Consider the following 11939-nt stretch of genomic DNA (forward strand, 5'->3'; position numbering starts at 1 on the left):
TTGCAGGAATACATTCAATTTGACCCTGCTTTCGTTGTTTACTGGTCAAAGGAAGTTAGACACAATCTAAACTACTTAGTGGACCCAAGAGGAAATAAGATAGTAATCCGCATAGGTCAAACTTCAGTGCCTGAAAACTTCTTTTGTGGAGGTTATGAAATAGCAAGTTTTTACAACTTCAAAGAAAACTATTTTGTTGCAGTAAAATACTTAGGAAACAGGGTATTTGACTTAAGGATTTTTGACATTGACATGACTGAAATCCAATACCCTGCCCCAAAAAATCCGACAGATGTCCACCCAGAAATCCCATTGCCCAGATTCTTCAACTGTTTCAATGTCAAATTATCCATACAACAGGTAACATTATCGCATACATATAATTCATATGTAACTGGTTTATAATTATTTCAGTATAAACATAAAGAGGATTTATTTATGGTACAGGAATCTATAACACTTGCTGATGCATTTTCACGGTTTTGGGGTCCAACATTTGCATCTGATAACTTTGAGATGATTGACCCAGTAGGAAACATCCACGAAATTATCATTTCAAAAGGATTCTTGCATATGCATTTTATTACAAAGGGAATTCCACAGTTTATTAAATACTATGATATAAGAAATGATCATGTACTGAGGCTAACTTACATGGGAGATAACAAATTCATAGTAAGGATATTTGATTTGGCTGGTGATGAAATCACTTACATCAACAAATCAACTGATAATTGCATTACTACAATGGAAAGCAATGATGAAAATCCTTTTTACTTTTCAACAGAAAAAACATTAACTGAAAACGATATCCCCTCATCATCACTGGTAAGTTTCATTCCTTCTGAAATGTTTATGTTACATGAATTTAGAAAATTACTTAACATATTGTGAATTTCATTTACAGTACTTGGATGCACAATTTGCTGATGTAGCCTTGGTAAAGAATCAAAAAATGTATAACCTCAGCAATGAAAATGGTGATTTATGGGAATGTAATATCAGATGGAGTAACAGATCGCGTATGGAATGCTACATTACTCGAGGATGGAAGCAGTTTTGCATTGATAATGCACTTGAAGCTGGAAACAAACTGATGTTTGGAGTCGACAAAAACCGTTCAAGCACAATTCATGTTTTAATCACTTAATGTAACTACGAATATTTATGAGTTAAGTTTGATAATAGTTTACGGGCTTTTTCTTATTTGCTTTTTGAAAGACTATATGTTTCTGTATGTATATAGATCCACTTAATCTAATTTCCTTTATTATCAATCATGTATATCCTTTGTTTGAATGTTAGTAGCTATAATTTTATCAATCGCTTACTATATAATAATGCAAGATGGTTCATTCATATATTTGGGAATGAGTCCAACATCAAACAAAACACAAGAAAATGAAGGACAATGTACTTGAACCTAACTTACAGAATATATGTGGCTAAAAAAGTGCTTAACCATAACTGTTCCAAAGCACCCAAAATTATATACATCAAACATATACTAATCATAAAAACTTAATTTAAGTTTTCTCCTTCTTAATAAGCTTCTTCATCTTAGTGCTGGATAATTGAGCAGAATCGATGTCCTGAGAAGATTCATTGCAATTTTCACTACATGGCAATAACCTCTTTCCTGGAGTTCCAATTACAACATAATCCAACTCATTCTCACCAGTTGCGCTCAAACTCATCTACAAAATTAAGAATAGAAAATTGATCACAACAAAATACTCTATAGTTTTAATTATGAATAAAGATAATTGAATAAGAATATACTATATCAGTATTAGTGTCTGCAGCCAAATTACAAATAGCTTTCCCACGTAATTCTGAAATCTACAAAACAAATAAAACCACATATCAATTTCTGTAATATATACTTAAAAATTGTGATTCAGATTAACAAAAAATCAAAACTGCATCTTAATATACTTACCATAACACTGGAACTCTCAGAAACCAAATCCATACTGCATTTATCAGTACCATCACCAATCTACATATACAAATAAAATAAAAATATTTTACATTTATATGTAATTCATATGGAAAGAAATACATAAATCATTTCAAAAATAATATTTACTTGAAGTGAAGGAATAAGACTTTTAACATGTGTCACTATTTCTGAAACATTTGAAACTTTAATGACATATGCACACTTAGTTCTTGGTTGGGTTCGAACTTTAAAAGCAAAGGTACAGCCTAGCATTACATCCAATGCATCAGGAAAGCAAAGGGGATCATCATCACCAGCCTATTGTAATTAACAACAATGCAAAATATAAACAACACTGATAGCAGAAAATATAAACGAAGAAACTATTAAATTGTAGACCTCAATCATTTGTTTCTGCAAATCAGCAGCATACAACCCAATAATGTTGCTACATTCTTGGTCCCATACAACAAAGTTAGCATAATTGTTTGAATCATCACAGACCTGGACTTGGAGCCTATACCTGCAAAGTACAGATAAATTACAATTAACAACTAACATACATCACAAAATGAAAAATACAATAAAACAATATACCAACTTGAAAACAGGTAGTGCATTATCTTTATCACAATAAGTCACTTGAAAGAAACTGCTTCATAAGTCCTTTTGTTGCAATTGTTGCAAACCAAATAATACCAGCCCTCATTATCTAAGTTAAACTTAACAGTCGTTGCAACAGTCACACATACAACTTCCTATATCAAAAGAAAAAATTTAAGTTAAAATACAATAAAAAGAACAAATGAAATAAAGTAATTCCTCAACACTTGCTTTCATACCTTCTTCATTAATGGGATTTCAGACAAACTCTTTACTAAACATTTATATACAAAACGTTCAGCATCAGTATATTGGGAAGACTGAGTCAATTGACTTGCACACTGACTCAATATCACTTCATCTGGATCAATTTTGCAAGTCAAATAAAACATACAAAATCAACTATAGTTTTTTGACTATATGTGAAATAATTCCAATACAAGACAAATAATTAACATGGATTAATATTCGGATAACTTACTCCTTCATTCGTTTCTTAAAATCAACTATTAGAGGAAAATCACTTTCCATTATCAACTTTGTACCATTCCACGTATTAGAAACAGAAACTGGCCATTCACCTACATATGAAAACCAATGTTAGAAAAAATAAAAATCACACTCAATGAAGAAGAGGTTTCATAAAGATTTATACCTGCAGCTGGTTTGATTTTAGCTTGAGTAATGACAACCACAAGCTTTTCCGAATTAGGTAGGTCATTGTACCTCTATATAAACTTCTTGCAATATTCATCCCACAATGTACAACAAATAGCAGCACCACTGCAAGAAATATAAATTTTTCAGTTCAAATAAATCAAAATATTAACATAATATTACTTTACCTCACATTCTCAACGACACCAATCAAATCTCAATGACAAAATATATAAAATACGGTTAGTATGACAATCATACGAAAAATTTTTAAATAAAAATAAAACAGATATTATATTTCTCATACCTATAAGCAAGTCAGGAATAAAATTGCCACTAACAATATCTTTTATACTTTTAAAGCTGTAAGCTTTCATTGGAAGTTTAGCAATAGCTTGCAACTTCACGGATGTAGCACCAATAAATAGTAACTTGTAAGGATGCTCACATACCCTGTACTGCCCTTCATTTTTCAGTATCTTGAAATTGTGCATGATATATGTTTCTCCCTCAATCAACTTGCTATCCCATAAATCAAACTCTTCCCTGCAAATAATGCAGTGTATTTTGTCCGCCTACAATAAATAATCAACAGAACAAATTAAAATACATAAGACATCCAAAAACTAACTGAAATGTTTAATGAAGAAATACTTACATTTTCATCCATCAGAATCATCTCCAATTGAAGAGTAGAATCACGGGACTGAACATACCAATGATCAACAACTCTAACTCCCAACTTCAGAGTTTCCCTCTTACCATCAATATCTTTAATCATATCCAGCTTCTTCGCCATTGCACTTCCTAAAAACACCATAAAATCAGTCAAATTTCCTGATGTACCCTACGTAAATACTAACCATTAACTACATATTAAAAATATGAAAATACAAAAAACCAAAACGGAAAATTTAAACAGTAAATAAAATGGATATGCAAGAACAAAAATATAAACTGGAGTAAAGTTAAACAAAAAAACACAATCTTAACACAGAGCACAGAAAATATAAACTTCTTTCCAAATATCATTCCATGATGAACAGAAACACAGAAAAACCACAATCTAAACACAAAAATATAAACTGGAGTAAAGTTAAACAAAAAAACAGAAACAACAAAGCATCTTCATATTTATCACGTAAACTTCTTTCCAAGTATCATTCCATGATGAACATAAACACTGCAACACAGAAAAATTACACGAATACCTGGAGTAAGGGAAAAACAGGAAAGGAAGAAAGAAATGGAAAACAACAAACAAATATGATTCTATCATTACCCATAAACATTGAACAAACAAAAAACACAGAAATACACAGAAACAACAAAGCATCTTCATATTTATGACGTAAACTTCTGACCAAGTATCATTCCATGATGAACATAAACACTGCAACACAGAAAAAATACAGAAATACCTGGAGTAAGGGAAAAACATGAAAGGAAGAAAGAAATGGAAAACAACAAACAAAATATAAAAACACAACTTCTTCCACATTTATCTGTGAAACTTCCTTCCACAGCAAGCTTCCGCGTTCAAACCAAGGAGAAGGCCTGCAGTGGAAATGAAAGCTCGTCAAATCGGTTTCAGATGCATTTAAAACTATGCAAAATTACGAAATAACCAAACCCAAATAAACTAAGGAGTAGAAAACAGGGACAAAATTGTCATTCCGTCTTCAGCTGCTCAAACCATTCATAAAGGGCACCAAATTGACGAAAAAATCATTTAATTGGACACGTGTCAGCTTATCAGATAGGGGTTTTAGGGTAATATCCCTAGTAGTTTGTTTTCTTAGTTTTTAAGTAGATGTTAAAAAACTCTTATACATTTGTTTATTAACACACTTTGTTTTTATTGGTTGAAATATATTAAAAATAATAAAAAAAGTCATTAGAGCCCATTAAAACCCAACCTAGAGTAAAAAACAGATGGTAATGCGTGCGTTATGTGTGAATTTTCGACCCATGTTCTGCACCTAGAAGCTTTTTCATATTTGAGTGCGTTGTAACAATGGAAGCAAATTAGAGAAGGTCACACCCACTCAAAGGTGACTCTTTTTTTTTGGCAACTTTATTTTTGCATCTTAATACCCTTACACAACTGTTCATTACAAGAAAATGTTTCACTAATAACCAATTTAGTGATTAAAAGTTGTTAATCATTATAGTGTATAATGACCAATTTAAATACTAATTTATAAAATAAAAAATTATTGGTTACTAAAATAATCACTATTATGAATAAAAAATGATACTTAGTCACTAATTAATTAGAGATTAATTTAGAAATCAAATCCTGTTGGTAACAAAAACCTTGGTAGTTAATGTTTAATGACCAATTTCCTTTACTAGCTAAAACTTTAGTAGCTAAATTTTAGAAACCAATTCCAGGTGAAAATGAAATTAAAATAAAGGCTCACTTATTCTCTTCTTTGGATTTTTTACTTTCTTCCCATGACTTCACATTAGATAACATGTTCCCTTTCTCTATTTCTCCAAGAGCAATATTTGTTCACGATAGAATTGCATCAACCATTTGTTATTGAAGATACATGTTATAACATATTTGAAAAGAGATTTCTTAACATAAGTTGGTATCAACACACATTCATGTTACATAAATAAGTAGCGAAGTTTCATCTAGAAACCAAATTCATGTCAATTAGCCATGAGTCTAGAAACTAAATGGTTCATCTCAAATTGACTAATTTAAGTACTTGTAAACCAAAAAGCACCATATATTATGTGTAAATTACTATATAATCAAGATTAAAATAAATAAATAAGAGAATGTGAACTGAAATATGATAGAAGTTTAACATTAACATCAAAGGATCTGCTTGAGGACTTCTTTTTTACAGGTTCAGGTGGGGTCAATATGGATCAAAAGAAAAATGGTAAAAAAAGGCAATGATCTCAAAGGTAAAATTGAATAAATGTTAAAGATTGCAGGTTGGACTTTATTATCAAATTCTAATTAAGATGACCACTTTCTCGTTATGTCCTTTAAATTAAGGTTAAATTATTCATTTGGTCCCAATTTTCGTAAGTAAATTTGAATTTGATTCCTTAATTTTTAAAAGTGTTATCTAGGCCCCTAATTTTAATATTTTGTATCAATGAAACCCCTTCCGTTAAAATGACAGAAACGGTGTTAAAAGCATAGTGACGTGGAGATATGAAACTGAATTAAACAGTGAAGTGGCACAATAAATGGTGTACACGTGGAATTACAAATACTGTAATAAATTATTAATTACGAATAAAAGCTATAACTTTATATTTAATATGTAATAAAATGTAATCAGAAGGTGTAATCCAGTTCGTAGACCAAATTGGAGATTACCCTTGAAGCTGGATCTAGGGTTTGTGTTCGTCGGCGAAATTGGGGAACGAGGGGTTTGCAGAAGAGTTGTGAGTTCGTGAAATCCCATTGGTGGAACGTTATTCGCACGAGATCTCAACAATTGTAATTTATTGGTTCCACTAACTCAAATGGTTTTTTTTCTTTCTGTTATCGTATGACCAATTTTTGTTTATACTGAGAAAACTTTTCCAAGTTCCTTTGGAACATTTTAATTCCTTATAGTTAAGTTAATTTGGATTTTGCTGAGTTTTATTGAGTGTTAATGCTCATCTGAGATTATTAAATTGGGGTTTTGTTTTTCTTAAACGTGTGTATTTGAGTTCAAAGTTCAACATTTGGACGGTTACTTACTCCTGCTATTTTTGTTTTTCGTAATTTTGCTTGAGAAGGGTTAATGATATTGTCTCTGCTGCAATACTTCGTAATATCATCTCTTCTGCATCATTGACTATTTTTTTTTTGGGTGGGGGTGGCTTTTAGATTCTTCTTTGAAACTCTGTGCTTTAGGTAGGTATTTTTTGAGTACATTAAAAAAAGGTCCTTTTATGAAAATGGGATCTGTTTTTTCCTGTCTCATCATTTTTAAAAAATTACCCCATCAATATAAATAATAAATAATAATAGTAATAATAGCAACAATAGAAATTTTAATAATTAATATAATAATAATAATAATTATTATTATTATGATTATTGAAGTTTATAATCTGATTCCTCTATAAAAGAAACTCATGGTGGTTATTATTTATTATGTCACTTCATTGTTCAGTTCAGTTTAATATCTCCACGTCACTGTACTCTTAACGTCGTTTCTGCCATTTTAACAGAAAGGGCTTCATTGATACAAAATATCAAAATTAGGGACTTAGATAACATTTTTAAAAATTAAGGAACCAAATTCAAATTTACTTACGAAAATTAGGACCAAATGAATAATTTAACCTTAAATTAAAGAAAGCCAAAAGAAACAAATGTGATGGAGAAACTATTACAACTAAGTAGATAAACAATTATGCTTCTAAACAGAGGAGTCAAACCTACATTGATTAATTTATTAAAAGAAAAACACACAAGGCATGCTTAAATCAATTTCACTTTCGCTACTTGATCACAAGGTTCAACCTATCTTTATACTTCATCAACTACGTTCATGTACACAAGACTAAGAATCATAACATAACACAGTTAAAAATCAGTACCCTTTTATTTATTCATTTCAATATCAAATCCTTCTCTTAGTTAAACACCATTGTGTCTTCAAGTTTTCCTCCAAGGAATCAAATGAAAAGAAAAATGCCCAAGATAAGAACAAATTATACTTTTGATGCGCAAATAAAAAATGGGATAATCGGTCACGACCATAGAATATTGAATGTCATTGTTTAGTGTACACATCACAATTTAATACCGAAACCTATTTGTAGTCATAACAACTTCACAACACAAAGTTAATCAGACACAAACAAACAAACATGTTGGTTACATAGGATTCAAATCAAATGTTTGAAGTCTATGGCTTTTGAAACACAAAACAAGACCCAACAACCAAAAGAGTTAAGGTGCCACATACGATTGAGTAACTTTCATGGTCGTTGTGAGTGAGAAAGACAAACACAATTCAAATCAATTAAAGCAAAGCAGCAATGCAGATAGGCAACCACATACAAAGAGGTAGGCTCGACCAAATCCACAACAATAAAATCCTTTACCTCAACTTTGGTGTGGCAGCGAAGGTGGCAGGGCCCCACGACCTCCGATGCGGAAACCCCCATGACAACGTTCCTCCACAACTCGACACCAACCTTCCGCTACCCACGAAGGCAAGCTTTTGCAGAAACACTCAGGCCACAAACAAAGACACTCAAGCCACAAACCTCACAGTAGTGGATCGATCTCGATGAGTAATGGAGATGGCAGCAAAGATAGTAGGTCTCGATCACGGTGGGTGTTAGGTTTGGGCTTCAAGGGTAGGCTTCGAGACGATAGTGGAAGCACTAGTGCATTTTACGCTTTTTACCTCAGACTTTATGCCTCGGTTATAGTGAAAACGAGGCATATAAACACGCGGTGGCAGTTTTGTAATTTATGCAACATTTTATGTCCCGGTTACTAGTTGCCCCGAAGTATAAATTAGTTTTATGCCTCGGTTCTGAAAGACCCGAGGCCTAAAGCCTCTCCAAAATTTCCCGCTTCCCGCCCCTTGGATTTTTAAATTTAAAATAAAATTTTATGCACCGGTTAATACTGACCCGAGGCAATAGGGCCTTATATGCCTCAGTTGTTTGAACCCGAGGCAATACAATTAGTTAAATTAAAATGGCCACCTTAGGCCCAAATTCCTTTCTTCAGCAAGAAACCCTAAAGTCGCAGACTCTCCCCCACCAAGCTTCTTCTTCATCCTTCATGCGGCGGGAACGTCTCCCCTACCATGAACAACCGTCCTCTCCTTCGTCTTCACCACAAGCAACCACCTTTACCGATGGGCGTCACTCCCCAACTCCACTTCCACCGTCAGTCCAAGCTCGTCGGAATTTGATGCTCCTCCTCGCCCTCCCATTTTATCGATAAAACCCTCATTTCCATCAAACCCAACACTTCCCACCTCAACCACGACCCCCTCGTTTGTCGCTTCCACGCTTCCCAGTTCAGAGGTACACTATTTCTCTTTCTCCTTCATTTTTATTCACCCTTCTCCGTAACATGTTCGTCTTTCCGCTTCCCAGTTTGCGTTTCCGCTTCCCAATTCGTGTTTCCGCTTCTTCTACATCAAATATTATCCCCAATTTTATCTATTGCATTCTATTGTGCCTTCTTCTCACAATATATACTGCATTCATATATTACTGTCGACAGGGTCTTTTTCTTCAAATTATTTGTCCTTCATTCATTTTGTTTCCAGGGGTGAAATCCGGTAATATTGTGATGGTTTGATTGCCTCTATTTTGGTGATTTTGTGCAGGTGATTGAGATTGGGTGGTGAGGTTTGTGATTTTGGTGATTTTGTGAGGATGCACTTATGAAGTATTTCGTGATGTTGGAAAGATTAATCCTCCGCAAGTGAAAAATGGAGTGGAAGATGGGGTTGGAGTGGAAGCCTCTGTTTGGTGATTTTTTTTTTTAATTTTGAACGTCTTAGGCCTCGGTTGTATGAAAACCGAGGCAGTAATAAAGAGATATGGCTTCGGGTAACACCCGAGGCCAAAAACAACCCTTTTTGGTCTCAGTCTTATATGCCTCGGTTCTAAAACCGGGGCAAAATAGCAAAAATAGCCGCGGTAAAATATCCTTCCTGCACTAGTGAAGGAAACTCAAACTGGGGAGGAAAATGAAATTGAAGGAGGGAATCACAATTGTAATTTCTGATTCCATTAGCGACATTACTAACGACTACTATTAGTCAAAACTTCATCAGTAAATTTCAGTAAATTTCATGAAGGACGTTACCGACAGATATTATCTGTTGGTAAAGTCAACATCAATATTTGTCACTACAAAACAAAATTGTTAAATATGACAATTATTTGGGGTATAAAATGGCCGGTTTTGACTGCCATATTTTATGTGTATGGCAGGTACGGGTACCGTCATATATCCTGCCGCTACAGTGAATAATATAACAGTCTTGGACGACATGCCGCAACACCCGCCATTAAATGCATTGCGCAAATAATGGCAGTTTGAACTGTCGTATTTTGTGCGCAAATAATGACTGTGAAAACCGTTTTAATTTGTTTATTTTTAAAGAATTGTCATACGAAATACAACACCTAGAAATGTCATTATTTGCACTATACGACTGCGTTATATGATATTTCAACTGCCCTAATTTGAATGTGATTTTTTTTATATTATTTTTATGTAACCTGCTTTCCATTATTATTGAACCTGTTTCCATAAAATTAAAAAAATCACAAACAACATCTTGATCATTAATACTTTCATTCATAATTCATATTTCATATTTAAAAAGTTGATATTATGAAACACCATCCAAAAGTTTTCACATTGAAAACAAAAGCCAAAAAAAAAAATAAAACATTATTATAATACATTTTTCTAAATTTCTATAGCTATGTTCCTAACTTGTCTTTTCTGTCCCACTTGATCTTCTTATACCAATAGGTGATGGAGCACCACTTCCAACATCGGGTACCTAGAATAAAAAAAAAACTTATAACTTATTCAAATATATGTGGTCCTCCTACAAAATATGAAATATCAGAAACATGCCTATGAATTGTGGTTAGATCAGAATGAGTTGATTGTATGTAAATATTCAAACTTAGTTTTTCATCTCTATATAAACATATGACTGAAAAGTTTTAAATTAAGAAGAAAAGTAGTCGCTACCTTCTCCACCCAAGCATCTTTGTACTCCACAATGTATGGGTTATTCAGCTTTGTAATCAAGTTCATCTATTACAAAGGAACTGAGTCACTTTTATGTTGGTAGAAAGAAAACAATCATTTGAAATCAACTTCACACAACCTCTTAGGATTGGATTAAAAAGCATGAGATCATTATTAAAAATATCCACTTATATCTATTAAAATTCCATTTGGCTCAAAAATGGAAATGACATGGCATATGGTGTTCACAACACTTTGTGAGCATAATAACATTCACAAAACAAACATCATCTTGTTTGTAAGTTTGATCAACCATTAGACAACAATAATGAGTAGCATATATCCTACCAGATTTCAAAAATAAAAATTAATTCAATTTGAGTTTACTATAGTAAATTTCTTTGTTTTTGCAGTGAAGATTCAATTTCATGATTGATAACGCTGTCGTTGACGCGATCAAATTAATACTACTTATCTATAACAACTTCAGTATTGTTAAGAAAATAGTCAGCAAAATAGTAAGGGTAAAGTAACCCAAAGTCGTCTCCCAACGAACACGGAATTGATTTTTAACAAGTTAGTTCTTATAAAACTATACAAGAGTTAGTCAAATAAAATTATAAAAATATAAGGGATAAAGATTAAAAGATAAAATAAGATATAAACAATAGTAAAGTAAGTAGATTGATTCCATTGCTTTTTCAAAATAGATTCATCATCGGTTATCTAAAGATTATTGCTCAATTAATTATTGTTGTAGATTTACAAATTAATCAATGTAAAGTCTCAATTAATTTGTTGGCGTTCTCACTTTTAACCAAAGTACAGTCTCAATTAAAAGTGAGAACTTTTAGATTATCCACAGTAAATTCAACCAAAGTACAGTCTCAATCAAATTTACTATGCCTAATCATATCTATTCTTTTATCTCCTCACCAAATAAAAAGCTTAATTAATTAAAGTAAAGTCTCAATTAATTATAGTTCGAGTAAATACCTTTAACCAAAGTAA

At 32.5% G+C, this 11939-nt stretch overlaps 1 protein-coding gene across 1 annotated transcript; it reads right to left on the bottom strand.

Annotated features, from left to right (window-relative positions):
* Positions 1-3025: 3025 nt before the first annotated feature.
* On the bottom strand, positions 3026-4004 carry LOC114191219 (uncharacterized). The gene is made up of 4 exons (XM_028080395.2): positions 3864-4004; positions 3513-3780; positions 3275-3331; positions 3026-3129 (listed from the first exon to the last, which is right to left on the bottom strand). Exons 1-4 carry the CDS (start codon positions 4002-4004, stop codon positions 3026-3028), a joined length of 570 nt encoding a protein of 189 aa, XP_027936196.2.
* Between the last annotated feature and the right edge of the window lie 7935 nt (positions 4005-11939).

The sequence above is a fragment of the Vigna unguiculata genome, chromosome 7 (genome assembly GCF_037176805.1).
Source record: "Vigna unguiculata cultivar grain cowpea cultivar isolate G323 ecotype 2 chromosome 7, ASM3717680v1, whole genome shotgun sequence".
Taxonomy (NCBI): domain Eukaryota; kingdom Viridiplantae; phylum Streptophyta; class Magnoliopsida; order Fabales; family Fabaceae; genus Vigna; species Vigna unguiculata.